This window comes from Chamaea fasciata, unplaced genomic scaffold (genome assembly GCF_029207755.1).
Source record: "Chamaea fasciata isolate MVZ Bird 193981 ecotype frontalis unplaced genomic scaffold, bChaFas1.0.hap1 SCAF_18, whole genome shotgun sequence".
In the NCBI taxonomy this organism is placed as follows: domain Eukaryota; kingdom Metazoa; phylum Chordata; class Aves; order Passeriformes; family Sylviidae; genus Chamaea; species Chamaea fasciata.
This window is the reverse complement of record NW_027094103.1, coordinates 9,575,502-9,595,045: the sequence shown is the minus strand read 5'-3', so window position 1 is coordinate 9,595,045 and position 19,544 is coordinate 9,575,502. Positions and strand designations below refer to the sequence as shown.

General features: G+C 60.7%; 3 protein-coding genes across 8 annotated transcripts; 1 reads left to right on the top strand and 2 right to left on the bottom strand.

Annotated features, from left to right (window-relative positions):
- Positions 1–1,687: 1,687 nt before the first annotated feature.
- TRPV4 (transient receptor potential cation channel subfamily V member 4) lies at positions 1,688–10,223 on the bottom strand. Of its 5 annotated transcripts, XM_066199872.1 has the most exons (17): positions 10,146–10,177; positions 9,305–9,382; positions 7,492–7,936; positions 6,228–6,400; positions 5,918–6,070; positions 5,639–5,779; positions 5,250–5,548; positions 4,621–4,800; positions 4,377–4,535; positions 4,171–4,263; positions 3,993–4,066; positions 3,742–3,907; positions 3,478–3,544; positions 2,934–3,247; positions 2,673–2,800; positions 2,354–2,475; positions 1,688–2,214 (listed from the first exon to the last, which is right to left on the bottom strand). In XM_066199872.1, the coding sequence occupies exons 3-17, from the start codon at positions 7,854–7,856 to the stop codon at positions 2,072–2,074; spliced, it is 2,577 nt and encodes an 858-aa protein (XP_066055969.1). In that variant the 5' UTR covers positions 7,857–7,936; positions 9,305–9,382; positions 10,146–10,177; the 3' UTR covers positions 1,688–2,071. The 5 variants fall into 5 exon arrangements, with proteins under 5 accessions (XP_066055969.1, XP_066055968.1, XP_066055971.1 ...); XM_066199871.1 differs by lacking the exon at positions 9,305–9,382 and having other exon boundaries at positions 10,146–10,223; XM_066199874.1 differs by lacking the exons at positions 9,305–9,382; positions 10,146–10,177 and adding an exon at positions 9,979–9,985.
- Positions 10,224–10,659: 436 nt separating this feature from the next.
- GLTP (glycolipid transfer protein) lies at positions 10,660–13,551 on the bottom strand. The gene is made up of 5 exons (XM_066199571.1): positions 13,293–13,551; positions 12,540–12,601; positions 12,211–12,344; positions 11,569–11,719; positions 10,660–11,405 (listed from the first exon to the last, which is right to left on the bottom strand). Exons 1-5 carry the CDS (start codon positions 13,393–13,395, stop codon positions 11,223–11,225), a joined length of 633 nt encoding a protein of 210 aa, XP_066055668.1. The 5' UTR covers positions 13,396–13,551; the 3' UTR covers positions 10,660–11,222.
- Positions 13,552–14,636: 1,085 nt separating this feature from the next.
- On the top strand, positions 14,637–19,344 carry TCHP (trichoplein keratin filament binding). 2 transcript variants are annotated; one of them, XM_066200118.1, is made up of 12 exons: positions 14,637–14,824; positions 14,894–15,074; positions 15,271–15,327; positions 15,912–15,980; positions 16,192–16,359; positions 16,582–16,694; positions 16,972–17,038; positions 17,298–17,470; positions 17,689–17,770; positions 17,943–18,125; positions 18,195–18,302; positions 18,768–19,344. In XM_066200118.1, exons 1-12 carry the CDS (start codon positions 14,652–14,654, stop codon positions 18,798–18,800), a joined length of 1,407 nt encoding a protein of 468 aa, XP_066056215.1. In that variant the 5' UTR covers positions 14,637–14,651; the 3' UTR covers positions 18,801–19,344. The 2 variants fall into 2 exon arrangements, with proteins under 2 accessions (XP_066056215.1, XP_066056214.1); XM_066200117.1 differs by having other exon boundaries at positions 14,637–15,074.
- The last annotated feature ends 200 nt before the right edge of the window (positions 19,345–19,544 follow it).

Here is a 19,544-nt window from a genome sequence, read left to right as displayed (position 1 = left end):
TAAATTGCATGGCTGCAAAAGGACTTAAAAAAACCCATCTCTCATTTTGATTGATATTAGCTTCACAAATTAAGCTTTAGATTTATCTAAAAATAAATTTGCTTCCACGCTCCGCATTCTGGATGACAAGTGCTTTTCTCTTCCCTTTGTTGGGTTTGTCACCGCTGGCAGGGCGGTGCAGGGAGGGGAGGGAGGGGGCCAGGGCCGAGCACTCCCCGTTCTCCGTCCCCCGGGGTGCCCCCATCACCACTGCTGAGGGTGAAACAGCTCAAGGCTTGGTGGGGCAGGCGGTAAAAGGGCCAAAGTCAATCCCTGAAAGTGGCTGAGGCCTCCTGTGCTGGGATGTCACCGTGGTGGCTGTGATGTCCCCATCCTCACAGAGCCACTGCGGGGTGCAGAGTGATGATGCAGGGACTCGGTGACAACTGCCCTTCCCACACCCCAAATCTTTTCAAAGCCCACTGACATGTGGCCTCTTGGCTTTGGGGCATCAAGATGTGCATGGGAGGGGAGAATATTGGTTTATATCTCATTTTACTGGAAGATCCCATTTCTGGAGCTGCAGCTGGGGGCAGCTGCGCTGTTGAGGCCACCTCTGGCACATTGGGTGGCTGAGTCCTGTTCCAGGGCACCCCAGCCACCACATATGGCCCAGCCAGGACTGGCTGGCCAAGACTGTGGAGCTGTGACCACCCAGTCGGGTTAAAGCCAAGTTGATTGTTTTCACCCAAGAACCAGCCAAGAAATGGAGCAGCTCAGCTCCTCATTTGATTATGAAGCAGGAGCCACCACCTCTGCCTCTCCCAAGGAGTGATAATGAAACATATTCATCTCTCACCCTGGGGAAATACTTAAACCACAATATGAGAGATGTATGTAAATCACATTTAAACGGAGAAGGTGCCGTTAACGCCGACGGCGACTTATCAAGTTGGAAGATGAAGTGTCCCCTCTGCTGCTAAAGCTTTTGCTGAGAGAGCTGGGCTGTCCCCAGGGCCCTGGCCAGGGTCCCTGTCCGTGTCACCGTGTCACCATGTCACTGCTGCCCACCCAAAGCGCTCCTTCACACCTGCACAATGTCCAGCTGTTAAAGGAACGCTCGCCACTGCCAAGTGGCTGGGAGGATGAGGAGGAAAGGAGGTACAGAGGCGTGCTGGATGGGAAGGGGTGAGGATGGGAATGCGATGAGGATCCATGGGGATGGGCTAGAGACGGGAGGGGATGGGGTACGGGGTGCAATGGGGATGGGATGCCAAGCACTGGTTTGCCCCCGGCCCGGTAGCGGCCCCACCGCTGCGCTCGCGGTGCGGGGTCGGCCCGGCCCGGGCTCTCCGCGCCTGGGAGAGATTGAGCCCACATTGAGCGGTGTGTGCTGCCCTCCCGTGGAGCGACCGTGCACCGCATCCCTGCACCGCACCTGTGCACCGCATCCCTGCACCGCACCTGTGTATCACATCCCTGTACTGCACCTGTGCATCGCAACCATGCACCACACCTGCACATCACATCCCTGCAGCACACCTGAGCTCCGCATGATGGGCGACCATGCCCAAAGGCACGGCATGGCTTGGCACGGTTTGGCACGGCACGGCCAGGGAGCAGGCAGCTCCTCCATCCCTCCCCGGGCCCTGCCGGCAGCCTGGCTCTCCCACCCGGAATCACTCAGCGCCGGGAGGAGGCGGCGGTGGCGGGTCAGTCTTTATTACTAAATAAATAGTCGTATAAATCTTGTGCAAAACTCTGTGGCAAAACCGTCGGCCTTGGCGGGCGGCGGGGGCCGAGCTCCCCTCTCCCGGCCCGGGCCGAGGCTCCCGGCACGGCGCAGCCACGGCCCCGGCACAGCAAAGCGAAGCGGTGGCACCGGAGCTCGCCGGTGAGAGCCGAGACCGCCGGCACCGCTGGGGCACGGCCAGACTGGATCCGGGCTGGACACCCGCCGGGACAGCGGCTGCCGGAGGGACAGAGGCCGCGCGAATCCCTGAGGAGCAGACAAGCACCATCCAGCTCAGACGTGATTCCGGAGCCGCTCCGGGGGCCCGGGCAGAGTCCATCAGCTGCCGGTGCTGCCGTGCTAGAGCGGGGAGCTCGGGGCATGGCCGTGCCGCCGCTCCCGCGGCTCCGCTGTGCCCATGGTCCCCAGGGGCACCACCACCTCCTCGGGCGGGCAGCTCTTGTTCAGCTCCACCACGCGTGGCACCACCGTCGACCACCGATCTGTGGAGAGGGTGGGAGATGGGCAGAGGCGGGAGGAGACCGTGGCTGCTCCCCAGGCTCCCACATCTGCTTCTGGGGCTCATCAGAGGCTGCAAGCAGCATCCTGAGGGAAGCTCCCAGCCCACAGCACGGCGCTCACCTCTTCGCAGCCGGCCCACGGTGTGGGAGAAGCCGTAGTACTGGTATGTGTCACTCTTGCCCGGGTCCTCACTGATGATGCCCAGATTCTGGTTCCAGTGGGACCAGTTCACCTCGTCCACCCTGTGGGGAAGGTCAGACCCTCAGGGCTGTTCGGGAGCCAGGGCAGGAGCTCCCGCCCCCACCGGCAATGCCAGCTGCCTCTAGATCAGTACAAAGCACCCAGAAAATGAGTGCCCGGTGCCAGCCCCCCGAAATGCTGCTGGCTCTGGTGGGAGAGGCTCAGCTGCTCCCAAGCCTCCCAGGGCGCCCACCTTTACCTGAAGCACCAGCGGCGGTCGGGGGTCCCGTCCGTGCCCTTCCCCACAGTGACCATCTCCCCCGAGCGGAAGGCTTTCCGCAGGAACACCGGGAAGGAGCGCTCGATGTCCAGGATGGTGGTGGCCCACTGCCAGGGACACCAGGGACTGCTTGAGCATGGAGGTGCCTTGCCGATGGAGCTCAGGATGCCTCAATGCTGCAGCCTCTCAGGCACAGGCAGCCCCTGGAGAGCCCCTGTCCCACCACCCCCAGGGTGGTACCTGCAGCTTCCAGATGTGTTTGCTCTCCTTGGAGACTTGGCCCACAGTCTCACCCATGAGGGCGATGAGCATGTTGAGGAGGAGCACAAAGGTGAGGATGATGTAGGTGACAAGGAGGATGATGAAGACACCGGGGTACTTGGTGCTCTCGAGCATCTCCAGGTCGCCCATGCCGATGGTGAGCTTGAAGAGGTCGAGCAGGAAGGTGCTGAAGGTCTGGCTGTCCCGGCAGGATGGGTAGGTGAGCACGGTGCAGTTGGACTTCTCACTGCAGGACTCACTGCTGGGACACGGGTTGAGGAGGGACACCAGGGCTGGGGGAGAAGGGACAGGGACAGCGAGTCTGCAGGGGCAATGGCAAGGACAGGATCCACAATGGGCCCCAGTGTGGCTCCATGCTGGCTGAGACCTTCTCCACCAAGGGAGGAGGCAAAGGCTGAGCCTGTGGGCAGGTGGGATGGAGCTGGGGGTCTGCAGCCCCCTGCCCAGCCATGCTGAGCCACAGGGCTTGTCCTTCCCCCAGCCAGGGGACCCGGCTGGTTACCTGATGCATAGCCAATCATGAAGAGCAGGTAGACCAGGAGGAAGCGGAACAAGTCTTTAAAGAGGATCTGAAAGTGATGGAGAGCAGGGTGAGCTGTGCTGGATGGACCATGGCATCATCATCAAGCTGTGCCACAGCTGGGCTGGGAGCAGGGCAGTGGGGAGCCACAGGAACCCTTCACAAAGCCTGGAGGAACCTCTTTAGGCTGCACTTCCACAGGAGGATCACTCCTGGAGAAGAACAAGACCCACGACCCCAGCAGACCTTCTGGATCATGATGCTGTAGGTCCCTGTCAGCTTGAGCCCACGGGTGAAGTACAGGGCGTTCATCCAGCCCAGGACCAGCGCAAAGACCATGACAGCCAGGTAGGCCTCGATGCCACCCAGGTACAGCCCCGCCGTGACTATCACCAGCACTGAGTAGATGAAGCTGGAGGAGAGTTGGGGTCAGACTCTGCACCCACAAGCCTGGGGGGTATGATGGCTCATGGTGGCCCTGGGGATTCCCCACGTACTAGAGCAGCTGGAAGGAGCCATCTATGAAGAAAGAGTTCACACCCGGGCACTTCTTCATGAACAGGTCTTTGATCTGTCGGAGAGAGGCAGAGGTTGGAGGGTCTGGGGCTGTCACCCCTGGAGACCCCAAAGGGTTCAGTGGTCCCACGGGAGGACCCCCTGCCTTGCCACACTGACGTTTGTGCAGAAGAAGAGGATTCCAGTGAGGAGGGTGATGATCTCCCCGGCCAGGCGCAGGTAGTCGGCGGTGCTGGTGTAGGGGTAGGGCGGCTGCGGGGAGAGGACAGAGCTGAGCTGCTGCCCCATCCCCTGGGACAGAGCCCTGGCAGACCCCCCGGCGAGGCAGAGCTGCCCCACGGGGCTGTGCCAGCGTGGGGACTCACGGGGCCTTCCATGGGGCGGTAGTAGGCGACAAGGGTGAAGATGATCATGGCGCTGAGGTAGGAGACCACGCTGATGTAGAAGGAGACAGCCCCAAACTTGCGCCACTTGTCCCTCAGCAGCTCATTGATGGGCTCCACAGCCAGCATCTCGTGGCGGTTCTGGTGGGATATGGGTGCTGACAGAGGGGACAGGACCACTGGGTCCCCTCCAGACCCCTGCCAGTCCCCCCCAGCCCCTGCACACCTCGATCTTGCTGTTGTAGACGAGGATCTCCAGCACGGACACCTCCTCCCCGCAGGTGTCCAGCGAGGAGAGGTCGTACAGGGAGGAGTAGACGGGGCCGTACGCCCAATCCTTGAATTTCCGGGACAGGTGCCGGACGTCCTCGTCCGTGATCTCCCGCCGGATGATGTGCTGGAAGATCTGCCAGAGGGAGGGAGGGAGGACTGCTACCCACAGACCTGGCCCCACCTGCTTGGGGCACCCTGCCCTCCTCCCACCCCACCCTGAGTGCATCCCCCAACCCACTCCCTGCACCCCAGTGGGCTCAGGATGCTCCCGGGCGCTCCTGGGGTGATGCGAAGACACTGTCACAGCCCTCTGGGATGCTGCATCTTTTGCATTTTTTGATGACTCCCCTGCCTGCCCCAGCAGAGGCCAAGGGCAGGTCAGGGGAGAGGATGGGCTGTGTGAGGGTCTGGAGTTAATTAGGAAAGGGCCAGAATGCAAAGGGGTGTTAATTAGCCAGGCTAATAGGCTGCACATCCGGGTTTCCACCAGCATCTGCAGAGAGAAGCCGTGCATGCACTGAGTGTGACAGGGCTCGGCAGGGATGGCAGGGAGACATCCCCCAACACTGGGGGACACCGTACCCCGATCTTGCCGGTCTTGGCTGCCATCATGAGCGGGGAGAGGCCGTCGTTGTTGAGCAGGGCCTCCAGGTTGGTGTCGGGGAAGAGCTTGGCGCACTTGATGAGGAGCAGGTCGTACATCTTGGTGACAAACTTGGTGTTCTCGCGGGTGTTGTCGGCGATGGCCACCAGGGCGTGCAGCACGGTGTTGCCGCGGGAGTCCTGGCGCCGCAGGTCCGCCTGCTTGTGCCCGTTCTCCGTCAGGTAGTGCACGATGTGCGGCTGGTTGGTGCAGGCGGCCAGCGAGAGGGGCAGCTCACCTGCGGGGACCACAGCGGGGCTCCTGTCACCCCTTCCCCGCCGCGGGCACATCTCGGGGTGCAGCTCCCCGGCTCCCTCTCCCTGCTCACCGAAGTAGAAGTAGCCGCCCTCGCTCTTGGGCTGGAAGAAGCGGCCGCGGGCCTGGGCGTGGACGTCGGCTCCCTTCTCCACCAGCAGCTCCACGTAGTGCTTGCAGCGGCGCTCGATGGCGATGTGCAGCGCTGTCTGACCTGTGACAACACCGCCCGTCAGCCACCGCCGTGCCCAGGGATGTCCCCCGCGTCCCAACCTTCCCAGGTCCCTTCTCTGGTCCCCGAGCCACCCCAATGTTCCCCATGGGCCCCCAGCAGTGTCCCCAGGCCCCACACCTCGGTAGTAGACGTCCCTGAAGGGCGAGTTGATGAACTCCCGCATGTTTCCCGTCTTCTCGGCGATGTCCAGCAGGACGGGGATGGTGTCGTTCTTGCCCCCGCTCAGGTTGAGCAGGGCTTTGGGCAGGCAGGTCTTTCCCGTGGAAGGCTCTGCGAGTGGAGGGTGCTGATTGGGGGCCAGGGCAAACCCCTCAGGCCCCTGGCTCCCCATGCCGGAGCTGTGCATCCCCATCCCACAGGAATACAGGGATCGCCAGTGGTCACGGCACAGCCCCGGCACCAGGGCAAGGAACACCCAGGTCCTCACCTCGGAAATCCTCGTCTGTGAGGCGCTTCTTGTGGGTGAGCAGGAAGGAGAGGAGCCCATCCAGGCCGGCCGGGGACCCCCGGGAGACGATGTCGAAGAGGATGGGTCTGTTGAAGACCTTGAGGACAGGGGGTGGGTCGGGAGCCGGTCCCTTCGCGGCCGGCGGCTGTTTCCTGCGGGTGAAATTCCAGCGCTGGGAACAGGAGGCGCTGCCTCGGCTTCCCCCACCTGTGCAACGAGCTTGAGGGTGCTCAGCTACTGGGGACAGGAACGTGGGGACACCTCCCGGCTGGGGTCACCTGTGAGGCCAGGGCAGCCTCCCCATGCCCAGTGTTCCCAGTGCCTTGCCAGCTCCCACCCAGGCGCTGCAGCGCTTGGGGCCCGCAGCTGTGTCCCCCGGGAGGGACGGGCCGCGGGCTTGGTCACGCTCCGGCAGCACGAGTGAAGCCAGACCGGTCGGAGCAGTCGGCAGCAGGGGGGGATGGACCGCGGAGTGCTCCGGGCACCAGGAATGGGGGCACCGGTCAGCTCCGGGCACCGGGAATGGGGGCACCGGTCAGCTCCGAGCACCGGGAATGGGGGCACCGGTCAGCTCCGGGCACCGGGAATGGGGGCACCGGTCAGCTCCGAGCACCGGGAATGGGGGCCGTGGTTAGCTCTGGGCACCGGGAATGGGGGCACCGGGAAAGGAGGCAGGAGGGACAGCGGCTGCCCCAGCCGAGAACGTCCATTCTGAGGGCTCATGGGGCATCCTGATCCCCTCCACCCACCTCCACGGAGGAACATCCCGCTCTCCTAAGCCGGTTGCACCCCTGGGTGGGGACACTGGCGGGCCGCCCCAGGTACCCGGCACAGAGGGGCATTGTGCGTCCGGCCGCGGGCTGCCCCCCCCGGCTCCGGTTTCCTGGCGCGGGCAGGGCGGAGGCCCTCCTGAAAAGCCTTTTCATGCCGCAGCCAGACGGCCGCACCGGCCAGGGGAGCGGCCGGGCGCACAGAGCCTCTTTCATGGCGCCCGTAAGGGGGAAGGGGAGCCCGCTCCCAGCCCCGCCGTATCGGGGGCTGCGGACCCCCACCAGGGCATGGCACAGCCCAGCGCTGCCGCTGGGAGCTGCTTCCTGCGCGCGGCACCTCTGCCCAAGGCACCCCAAAGTGCCGCTCGAAGGTCTGCCCACGTCGCCTGCTGCTGAACATCCCCATCCCCACCGGGGTGCCCCCACCCCAGCGCCCTCCGCCGCACCGGGGGGCGCGGGGCTCCCGTACTCACTCCACGACCCTCCTGCGCCAGCGCTTGTTCTCGCTGGGATGGTGGCGGTAGGTGCCGTAGTCGAAGAGGGAGTCCATGGGGGCTTTCTTGGGTGCGGGGACCACCGGGGACTCGTAGATGGTGGCCTCCAGCAGCTCCATGGGCTTTGGGGCGCCTTTCCGAAAGGCCCCGTGGAATTTCATGCGGAGGTTTTGCTTTCCATCCCCGGCTCCCGCGGGACCCCGGGCTGCCTCGGCGGGGCTCGGAGTGTCCTCGCTCTCGAACAGGTTGGCCAGAGAGGAGAGCGGGAAGGATTCGTTCTGGAGGGAGCCGTCCTCCCCCGCGCCCTCCCCGGCATCGCGCGGGGCGTCTTCGGTGTCTGCCATGGTCCCTGCCCGGAGGGACGGGCACGACTGACCTGCCTGCCTGGCTGTGACCCCCGGCTCCTTCCACGAGAGCAGGAGACCTGGCAGAGGAAAACCGCGTGTCACCCCCAAAAGTCCCTCCCCATCCTCTCCCAGGGACACCGAGCCCCGCGGCGGGACAGGTCCCGCACCCACCCTGGCAGAGGTTGGGGCCGGCGGGACCCCTTGTAGCTCAGAGTCTCCCGGACGGTCCTGCCTTGTCCCGGCTCTCCTCGGCACCCACCTACCCTCTACGGGGACCCCTCACGTCTGCGGGGGCCCCTCCGGCTGGGCGAGGGCGAGCCCGGCCCCGCTGCGGTCAGCCGGGGTGCAGCCCAGGACAGGGCACAGAGCAGACCCTGTGCGCTACGATCTGCCGCCCAAGGAAAGAAAACATTCCTCGGGATACTCCCCACATCCAAGGAAGCGTCCAGGGAAGCGCCCAGAAGCAGCAGGAGCTGCCACCGCAGCAGGGCTGGGAGCGGGGCCAGGGCTGCTCCTGATGCTCCACAACCCGGGGGGGCTCGGTGGGAGCCGGGTCTGGGCACCGGGAGGGGACGGGAGCGGCACGGGGCGGGGCTGCAGCCCGCGGGAGGGCAGGAGCAGCGCTGGGACAAGAAATTACGGGTTTATGTTGCCCAGAGGGACGCGGAGATGAAGGAGGGACGTGCTATCAGCGCGGCCAGCAGAGCACTGCACCGTGTCACCGTGTCCTGCCCGCCACGTCCGGGACACGGACAGGTGACTGGCCTCAGGCACTCCCCCAGCCCCGTTTTCCACCAAAAACCCTCCGGCGAAACCCAGCAGTGCTAGGGCTCAGCACAGCTCCCGCCTGTGGGGAGCTCAGCCTTCCCGGGACAGAAAAAGCAGCGGGAAACGTGTCATTTTGTGCTGGGCTGAAGCTCTGTGCGACAAGCCACAGTGGCAGGCTGGGCTCTGTCGGGAGGGCAGCCCAGCCGGGGAAAGGGCTCGAATGAGGCAGCGGCTCCTGGCAGCCACGTGGTGCTCCCCTGGACACGGGGGATGAGGGTGGAAAACGGCCCCCAAACCCTGCAGTGACAGGGAGGGGGTTCAGACAGCGATCCCTTTTCCCCGTCACCCTGGGGGACACCCAGTGGGGCTGGTGCAGCCCTGGGGGACACAAGAGCTGACAGTTTCTCCTCTTTGCTGACCTTTCTGCCATCCCCGTCTCTGCAAGAAATTCCACAAGCACCTGCCAAAGCCCGCAGGTCCCACATCCCAACCCCGTGCAAACAGGGACCCTCCCACGGCCGGTTTGACCTTGGACAACGGAGAAGAGGGAGTTGCCAAGCACAGGGACCCTGCGGGCTGGGAATGGGGACGGAGCACCTGACCTGTCCAAACTGTGCTGGGACCCGGAAAAGTGCAGCTTTAGGGAAAATCCGGACACGGCCTGGGCTGTCACACACCTGCTGTCACCGAAGCTCGTGTGGGAAATGAGGGACTCGGGGCTGGTGCTGACAGCCCGGGCGCTGCCAGGAAAGGTGCTGTCACAGGGGTTTGATTTGGCCCATTAGTTATTTGGGTTTGGATTTTTCAGGCTTCCTCACCTCATGGAATAACTGAGTCAAGGCACAGCTCTCGCATCCAACGCAAACCCCACCTGTGCTGCCGCCCCTTCCCAGCTTCCCACCAAGGTACCTCCCAGCTGGACCAGTGTCCCCAGTCAGTGCCCACTCCAGCCCACCACGGGAGCACGGACACTGTCACCAACACCGCGAGGTGCGGGGACATCGATGGGTGGGCGGCAGGGAGGATGTCCCATGACATTAAAGGGTGATCCGGCGGGAGTGAATCACTGAAACCACAGCGAGTTCTCGTCGGAAATGCCCATCCGGAGCGATGCAGCTGCTTCCCCAAATCATCCTCACCGCTGGACTCGGGATCACCTCGGCAACAGCCAGGAGCTCGGTGTGGGCAGCATGGGGGGTTCGGAGCCGGTGGGAGCCCCCTCCTCAAAGCCTGGGAACCCACCCGGCACCTCAATCTCAGATCATGAGTCCCCAGGCTGTCCGGACAGTGCCAAGGCATCCATAAAGGTCCACCTGACCCTGATAAGCTCAGCCCTCGACCCCGGCCTCACCTGGGGTCTCCATCCTGCCTCGATCCCCGTGTGCTGCCCGAAGAGCTCCATCCTGCCCCAGTTTCCACGTCCCCGCACTGGAGGCTCCATCCAGCCCCGGTCCCCCTGTCCCGGCCCGTCCCACTCCCGGTCGTGTCCCCCCGTTGCCCGCTCCCCCGGCTCCGTACCGCCAAAGGTCCCGTGGAAAGTCCCGTAGGCTCCGGCGCCGCCGAGTCGCCCGGGGCCGGTCCCCAGAGCGGCCCCTCCCCGCCCCGGCCCGTCTCCAGCGGCGGAGGCGGCACCGGGACCCGCCCTCGGGATCGGCCTCCGCCCCCGAGGCCCCGGGCAGTCCCTCGGGAACACCGGGCACAAAACAGCTCAGAAGAAACAGCCCCAAATATATCCTTCAAGAAATAAGACCCCCAGGAAAAACGCCTCTGACACAGCCCTCCCAAAGAACAGCCCCAAAAGCCCTCCCGAAAACAGCCCCCCCCGGGATACCGCTTCAAAACAGCCTCCCAGGAACAGCTCCAAAACACTCTCCTGAAAAGAGCTCCCCTAGGAAAAAAACCCCGTATCTCCCTACTCAAAACAGCCCTGCCAGGAACAGACCCAAAACACCTTCCCTAAAACAGTCACCCCAAACACCCTTCCTGACACAGCCCCCACAAACAGCCCCAAATGAGGCTCCCAGGCCACGGGTACTGTCAGTTTTTATTAATTCTGCTCCGGTCGGGGCTCGGGAGGCGAGGGGGGCTCATAAGGCACCACAAACACCGTGGGGACAGTCCCAGGTTTCCAAATCCCGGCAGAGGGGCTGGATCCCAGGCCAGCACTGGAGGAGTTGGGGTCACCCAGGAAAGTCATCAGCTCCTCCACCACCGGGGCATCATTCTGGACAATCCAGTGCCAATCAACACGAGGTGCCCACGGTGGGTTCCAGGCACACTCCAAGTGCCACTTCGTTCATCAGCAGGATACTTCATTCCCTGCACCACTGAAGACAGGAATCCAAGAGTTGGGACTAGGAACACTTGTTCTTCCTCTTGGGAAATCCGAGGGTGACACCCACAATTGTTTTATTGCCGTATTCTTAATAGAAAGTTAATTACTATTATTTTTTTTTGGTTAGAAAAGACATCCACTGCAGATCCAGACAGGAATCGAAGTCACCAGAGCTGGGAGCCGCCCCAGCTGCCTCAGTGATGAAGACATGGGTAACACCCATCACACGTTATTTAATCTGTGGCAATCCTGTGCCAGCTTCAGGCTTTATAGCTCAGCTCAGCATTCATCTTCGTGTACATCTCATAAATTGCATCCAGGATTGGAGTGACCCTCGTGAGGAACTGGTGGATTTTTTCTATGCTTTCCTCTTCCTTGACTTCTTTCCCCTTCTCCAAGGCCTTCAGCAAATCGGATTTGTAGGGAAGAGCGTAGACTGAGCCCTATAAAACAGGGAGAGGGGGTTTGATTCTCACAAACCCAACAGAGACCATGGGTTGGGTTGTTCCCATGCACCAACACTGTGGGATCTCCAGACACTTGTCAGTGCATGGGAACAGCCTTAGGGATGATGGTTGGATGCTTGGAGAGGGAGGGAATGCTCACCGTGAAGAGCTTCTGCAGCATCCAGCCGTGGTACTTCTTCAGTGCAATCTCATAAGCCTTCAAGGCATTCACTCGGATGAGGTTGGGATGCTCCTCATCCCTCTCGCCGTCGGAGATGCTCTGCAGCAACACCAGAATGAATTTCAGACCCCTGGGAGAAGAGCAGAGATGTTTGGCTCAGGGAAGTGGGTGCTGCTTCCAGTCTGGTGTTTCCAAGCATCCCAAAAACCCAGAGTCCCGGCACTGCATCCCTCTCGCAGAGCTGGTGCCTGTCCCTGTGTGTCCATCCAGGGAAGAGAGAGAGAAGGGCTGGATGGAGCCCCCAGGGCAGGATGGAACCCCCAGGTGAGGCCAGGGCTGAAGGCTGAGCTGGGCAGGGTCAGGTGTGGATCCTCCAGGCACTGCACGGTCCTGACCTGTCCAATTTGTGAACTCACACTGAGGCTGAGTTCCCCAGTGCATTCCCAGGGGGGAGATCTGAGGAGGGGGCCCCCAACAGCTGTGTTTCCCAAACACAGCACCCCAACACTGCCCAGCTCCAGCCCACAGGGACCAGCCCAGCACACGCAGCCTCCATTTGGCATTCTCCAGCTCCCCACATGTCAGGACACAGCTGGAGCAGCTCACGACGCCGTGAGTCACCTTTTCAACCACATCAGTGCCAGCGTCGCTCCTGTCTTGGGCCAGGCCGAGCCGTGCAGCTCCTTCTCCACCTCCAGGATGTTCTGCAGCGTTTTGAACTTGGCAGGGTTGGAGTCATAAACCGCCCGGATTTTCTGAGGGCAGAAAAGAGGGTTGGCTCCCGGGAGGAAGGACTTTGGGCAGGAGCCCTGGGAATAAACCCACGGCCAGATGAGCCACTGCTGAGCTCAAAGTCCCCGTGAGAAGAAAAGCCTTTTGAAACACCTCCAGTCCCACAGCATCTCTCCCTAAGGAATCTCTTCCCTGAGCCCTCCTGAGTCCCTTCCTACCTTAATATTTCCAGTCAGGTCTGCTTTGACTGGCGAGTAGACGATGGGAGTCCCCAGGCAATCTATGGAGACAGGGAGGGAGGACAGTTAGACATTGGTGACACAGGGCATACCACAGACTTCCCCTAACCAACAGGTTTCATTTTAAGCACTGCTCGGGCACTGAGACAAGCCAGCGAGACTAGAAAAGGATCTCTGAGCTTCGTACATGGTTGCTAGCCCTTGGGACAGCCCTGCCACCTACTGCAGCCCCACCAGTGACCTCCAATCCCCCCGGCTCCGGGACACAGCCCTGGCAGAACGTGCTGGAACAGCCTGACCGGCACCGGACACTGCCCGTCGGCAGGCAGGCAGCCCCATGTCCTGCCCTTCCGGGGCTGCCACCGAGCCTCCACACAATAGCTGACATTGTGGAGGGCAGCCGGCACATTGTGCCACGAGGGCGGCCACGCCGACACCCACCCATGTCCCGACACGGGGTGGGATCCATGGGTGGGACGGCAGCGCCGGGCGATGCCTCTGGATGGGGTGCTCCAGGGGACGGCAGGACGCTTCCCAACGGGGCTGCTCGGCGGGTTTGACAGGATCGTGATGCAACCCTGGCCCCGGCAGAGCAGCCAAGCCCGGCGTGAGCCCTCGATCAGGTAGGGGGGTCCCCACCCAAAACTGGGGAGGGGGCACCCCGGAGAGGCTGAGCCCACAGCAGGCCTGGTCCCAGCCCGCATCTCCCAGCCCCGGCCACCCCAGTCTCACCGAAGAACGGCGGCAGGTGCGCCACGGCCTCCAGGAAGGGCAAAGTCTCGATCTGCTTATCAGCCGGCAGCGGCTTGAACTCGTGTTCCAGCAGCAGCGCCATGACCAACACTCCTTCCCCGTTCTCCCCCTCACCGCTCCCCGGCTGAGGGGGCTCTGAGGGCAGCGGGGGCCGACCCGGCAGCGCGCCCACGCCACGCTCCGCCCCCCGCCACTTCGACCAATAGCTGCGCACCTCTCGTACGGCCGATGCGCAGCCATTGGTCAGAGCGGCGGGGGGGCGGGACTTGTTACCCAATGAGGAGACCACGCCCCCATCGCCCCCTCAGACTCGGGCCTGGCCGTACCCGCGCTGCCCCGGCCGCGTTCCGAGCGCCGGGCGGGCCGGCGTGAATTATTCACGGGTGATAAATATTTTATAGGGAACAGATGGAAAACAAACCTCAACACGCGGGAGTGATGAAACACCTCAGTGAGGGGTTGGGTGGGAAAACGACACCGAGCGGGGACACAGAGAGGTGAAGAAGGGGTGGAAGCGGAGGGGGACTCAGCCCGTCCGCTGCGTGGGGAGCGGACTTGCCGGTGACAGGGCCCCAAATACGGTGTTTTTACCGGTTATTCTGGAAAAACAGGTCGTGGGGCGATAGCGATCGGTGGCTGGCAGGGCGGGTGCGGATACAAGGCGGGTGCGGGGAGCTGCGGGTCACCGGCGGGGGCTGCCGGCTGGTGCCACCTCCCTCCCCGCTGCCAGACTCCCGTGCTGCCCGGAGCCTGCCCTGAGAGATGCCCGGATCCCCTCCCGGGACGCTTGAAGCCCCTCTCGGTGTGCCAGGAGCCAGTGGTGCCTGCGGTGCCCTGAGCCCACCCCAGGGTGCTCGGAGCCCGTCCTGGGATGTCCAGAGCTCACTTCGGGATGACCGGAGTCTCTCCCGTGGTGCCCGCAGCCCCTCCGGTGGTGCCCGGCTTCTCCCGGGTCACGCAGCGGCCGGTCCGGTTGGGTTCGCTGCGGGCGGCGCCGCGCTGGTGCCTTGCCAAGGCGGGCAGAAACAGAAACCTTTAACCCTTGAAATATTTACAGCGCCACAAACCTCGCGGTTGCTGCGCGCTCCGAGTAGGCACAGCAGCACCGCGCCCGGCTCGGGCTGGATCCGCCACATCCTGCGAGCGCTCGGGGCGCGGCGGTACCGGCGGGCCGGGTCGGAGAGAACCGATCCCCCCGCCGCCGCTCCATCTCCCGTCCCTCCCCGCTCGCCTCCCTCTCTCCCCGCCTCCCTCCGTCGGTGCCCGCCTCCCTCCGTGTTCGCCGAGCCCGTCTCGCCGTGTCCCTCGGCGGGAGCCGTCGGGGGCGGGCGCGGCGCGATGTCGCTGTGGCCGCGGTGGGGCCGCGGCCCGGAGCGCTGGGCGGCCGAGCGGCGGGAGCTGGAGGCGCGGCGCCGGCAGCAATGGGAGAGCACCAGCCGCGCCTTCGCCCGCGCCGCCGCCTGCTGCTCCCTGCAGGCGCGGTGGAGCGAGCCCCGCGTCCCCCCGCCCAGGTACGGCCGCGGTCCGGCGGGGTCCCGGGGCGGTCCCGGGGTCCCCCTGACCGCCGGTGTGTGCGGCAGCGCGGCGGCGGCGCGGCGGGACGCGGAGGAGGCGGCGGCGCGGCTGGAGCTGCGGCGGGAGCGGCTGCAGCGGCTGCTGGGCGAGGAGCGGGAGGCGCTGGCGGCGGAGCTGCGGGAGCGGCAGCGGGGCGGGATGCGGAGCCAGGAGCTGCGGGACGGCCCCGGAGGGCGCGGGAGGAAGGTGAGGGAGCGGCCCGGCCGTGCTCGTCCCCCATCCCGGGGCTCGTCCGGTGAAGGGCCGCTCCCGTGCTTCAGCTGTACCAGCGGGACTTGCTGGAGTTGCCACCGCTTGGTGCCCTGAACCCCTGCCAGCCTCGGCGGGGTTTGGGATGCTGAGCGCTCCCGTACCCTGACCTGACCCAGCTCTGTGTTCCCAGTTTGCTGAGCCGCTGCTGCCCGAGCGCTGGAATAAAAACAACGCGGAGCACCGAGAGGTGATGTTGCTTTTTCTTAAGTCCCTGCTGCCTTGTATTTATTAAACCAGTTTTTAACTTGAAAGTCATCCTATCTCTACTGTTGTCACTCATCTCGCATCACAGCAACTGCCCCAAGTTCTGATAAACAAAAGGCAAAGAAGAGAAAGGGTTTAAATATAAAGAGTTTTAAGAAGCCTTCTCAAAGCTGCACTTTTAAAAGTCAGAAATCTGTTCAGACTCTGAGCAGATTTTCAGAGCTCACAATGTAAATATCTCAGGTGCATAAAATACAAATAATATAAAATATAAATCTTCATATCTCAGCTGTACCTGCCATGCTGTGGTGCTCCCTCATTCTTTATTTCACCCACGTTCTGGTCCAACATCACATTCCTGTATCACTGTCACTGTGGTGTTTTCCATGTGACAATGACTCTCAGCTCAGGACCTGGTGGGCACCTCAGACACTCAGCTGAGCCCGCCTCTGCAGAGACAGATCCTGCTGGGATTTCAGTGCCAGGTGGTGCTCTGGAGAGTCCGGAAGATCCTGGGGGACAGAACCTCTGGCACTGATGGCCCTGATGCATCTGTTGTGTCTCCAGGCAGAGTCAGAGCTGCACAGGAAGCACGTGAGAGAGGCTTGGGGTGATCAGCTAAGGCAACAAAACAAGGTATGGGGGTAGCCCTGGTGTCCTGGTCACTGGGAGGACTCTGAAATGCGTGTGCAGGTGGAGGGGTGACACTTGTGCCACGGGGGCTGCTGCCAGGAAGGGCACTGTTGACAAAGCCATCCAGCTTGCAGGAGTCTGCTCTGGGGATTTTCTGAGCCAGAAGTTATTTCTCAGGCTAACCTGAAATGCTGTTTTCTTTTCTTTGGGAAAGGAAGAGGTGACCAAACTTGAAGAAAAGAAACATGAAAATGAGTACAAAATAGCACGGGGGGAAATGCTGGAAAGAACGAGACAAGAGGAAGAGAAGTGTCAGCCAGAGAAGCAGCGAGCAGAGACATTGCTTCAGCAGATAGAAGAACTGAAATTGCAGGAGACAAAGGTAATCTTGACTTTCTCCTCATTTGAGAAAGGAATTTGTTGCTTCACTTGGACATACAGCAAGGCTGACCTAACCCCTTCTCTCCATGTTTGCATTGCAGGGAGGGTTTTCCCTGCCTGCAGAGGAGCAGAACAGGGTACAAACTCTGGTCAAGCATGCTCTCTGGGATGTCGTAGCTCCCTGATGTACTCTCTCTCTTGGTGCTTGTGTTTTCCTTTTTAGGCAACAAAGCTGAAAAAGGAACAAGAGAATTTATTAAAGCAGCAGTGGGAGCTGGAGAATTTGGAAGAAGAAAGGAAACAAATGGAAGAGCACCGGAGGAAGAAGGACCTCGGGTAGGACACCAAGTGGAGCTTGTTTTGGATAGAATCTGTTCCTGTGCCCACAGCAGTACTTGGGGCACAAGGAGGTATTCCAGGTCACAGTGGTAGGGTGTGAATATCTCGGTCGTGGTGGACTCAACCCACAGCAGCCAAGGAGCAGAGGCACTGGTGCTGTTACTGCTTTTTGCTCCTGGTAGCAGGTTCTTCACTGTCACAGATGTACATGACGTGGTGGTTAAGAGTCAGTGTGGTACTGTTGTTTTTTTAATTTTGCTTTTTTTTCCTCCAGTCGCTTTTTGAGGCATCAGTGTGATGTCCAGTTAAGGAGACGAGCGCAGCAGATACAGGAGGAGCTGGTAAGAGATTCATTTATACTTTATAGATTCTGTGTGGTAAAAAACTTGTTGTGTGTGGTTTGTCTGCCTCTGATTCCTACAGACCAGGATGCCCCTTTCAGCTTGTGCACAGGGCTGGAGCACAAAGCTCACGGGGGAGCAGCAGGTGGAGCATCTTGCTGAGCACACCCTTGACACTGTCACCATTAATGACTAGAGGAGCCCTACACACAGGCTGGGAGGCTGTTGGATAGTTGTTAATCTCGTGGTTTTTCTCCAGGAGACAGACAGGCAAATCTTATCAGCCCTCCTGGAGAAGGAGGACGAGGATCAGCGCCGGCAGATCGCGCAGCGGGAACGGGCGGTGGCAGATGTGGCCTGGATGAAGAGGGTCATCGAGGAACAGCTCCAGCTGGAAAAGGAGAGGGAAGCAGAGCTCCAGACTATCTTCAGGTGAGTCTGCCCACCCCTGAGCCTCACCTGAAGAGTCCATGTGTGCTGAATGTTCCGGGTCAGGGGGTCACTGAGAGGCACAGGTGGGATGGACACACCAACTGGCAGGGAACAAACCTGAAGAGAAACCCGAGTGCACCTCTGAAGCACAGGATAGCTTGTCTGTGCAGTATCCAGGGGGGGTTAACCTCAGAGATAATTCTTCCTCTCTCCTTTAGGGAAGAAGCGAAAAAAATGTGGGAGAAGAGGGAAGAAGAATGGGAAAGAGAGAAGGTGGCCAGAGATCGCCTGATGAGTGAGGTGATGACCTCTATTGATGATGTGTCTTGGCTCAATGAAACCATCACTCCACTTGTAACCCACCACCCTCTGGAAAGACAGAGTCTTCCAAATACCAGGGTGGAATTGTTTTGTCTGGTGTGTTTCCTGGGAACTGTTGAAGCATCTTCCTCCATCCCCTCCCTTTGCACAGGTCCTTGCAGGCAGACAGCGTCAGATCCAAGAGAAGATGGAGTTAAACAGACGAGCCCAAGAAGAGTCCATCAAGTATCGAGAGCAGCTGATCAAGGAACTCGAGGAGGTGAAGGAAGGGACTCGCCGGGAGAAGGAGCAGGAGGAGCAGCAGAGAGCCCGCAGGAGGGAGCTGCAGGCACAGGTAGGCTGAGCTCCCAATACACACCGGGCTGCTGAGGCCGGCCCATCTCACCCCATTTCCCCTGCACAGGGGACAGAGCACAGCCTGAGAGAGGAGGAGGAGCAGCAGGAGGGATGGGCCCGGCAGCACCTCGAGGAGCTGGAGCGGCGGGAGGGCGAGCAGGGCTGGCACAGCAGGGTAAGGCCACACCCGGGTCACTCTGGCACTGGGGTGACCTTTGCACATGGGTCACCCCAACACACGAGCCCATCATGGAGGGTGACAGCATCATTATCTCTCACTTGCACTTTAGTCATCATAATGCCAGGGCAGTTCATTCCTCTCACAGAACTCTACAGTTCTCTTTTCTTCTTTGCCGGTATTGATATACTAGGCCCTAATTTTTAAAGAACTTCTGAGGCAGGTGTGTTGCTGATGCCTCAAAGGGATTTATTGGCTGCATTGGTGCAGTTGGTACAGTGCAACTCCCCCTGCTCAACGTCTTTGTTGACTGTCCTGCTTTGACTGGCTCTGAAATCAAATTTGAATAACCCCACCTAATGCCCCTGCCCAGCCCAGGAACTCCTGTGCATGCTGAACAGCATGTATGGATTAATTCCAGAGCCCATAAACCTGTGCTGGTCTTTGTTTTGACCCCATTAGTTGTACAGTTACCCAAGAGCAGCCTGGACCTGAGGAGTGAGCACGAGATGCAGCTCCAAACTACAGAAAGAAAACTGAGGACTCAAGGAACTCCCGAAAAAATGATGCCTCTGGAATAGCCTACAGTAAGATCAAGACTTGACTCAGTAGATTTCTGAAAACATTTAGTTGTGGCCAAGCTGAAGAGGAGAAAAGTTCTACTGTCTTCAGGAATGTGGAGGTGTGAGCACCTTCAGAGAAGTGAACTGCTTCACCCTGCGTTCTGGAGTTGTGCTCATGTATTTTTGTACATGAGAGGCTGAAGCAACCCAGCAAATACAAGGGCCTTGAGCCACAAAAGAATCTGTGTCTGAAAGACCACGGGCTGTGTCAGACTCCCCCCTTGGAGAATCAGGCTGTGCCCGGGTTCCCACTGGACTTTGAGGAGTTAATTCATAATGCACATTACAAATCAGTCAGATCATATGTGCTGGGTCAGCAGCGCTTGTCCTGTTCTGCTCCAGAAGGTGCTGGAGATTTCCTTAAACGTTGTTTTTCCACTTGTTTAATAAATAATGAATAATTGAAACCTGAACAAGGATTTTTTTTTTTTTTTCACATGAGCAAGCTACTGCAGCAACAGGAGAGGAGATTGAGTTATTGCAGTTCATTCCTTGCTGTTACCATCCATTACTGCAGCTTGACACCAGTCCTGTCACAGTGCACAAGGAGCTGTTACAGGGCTGTGACAAAGACTGGCACTTCACTCAAGAGTAGAAACCTTTCCAAAGATCTTTA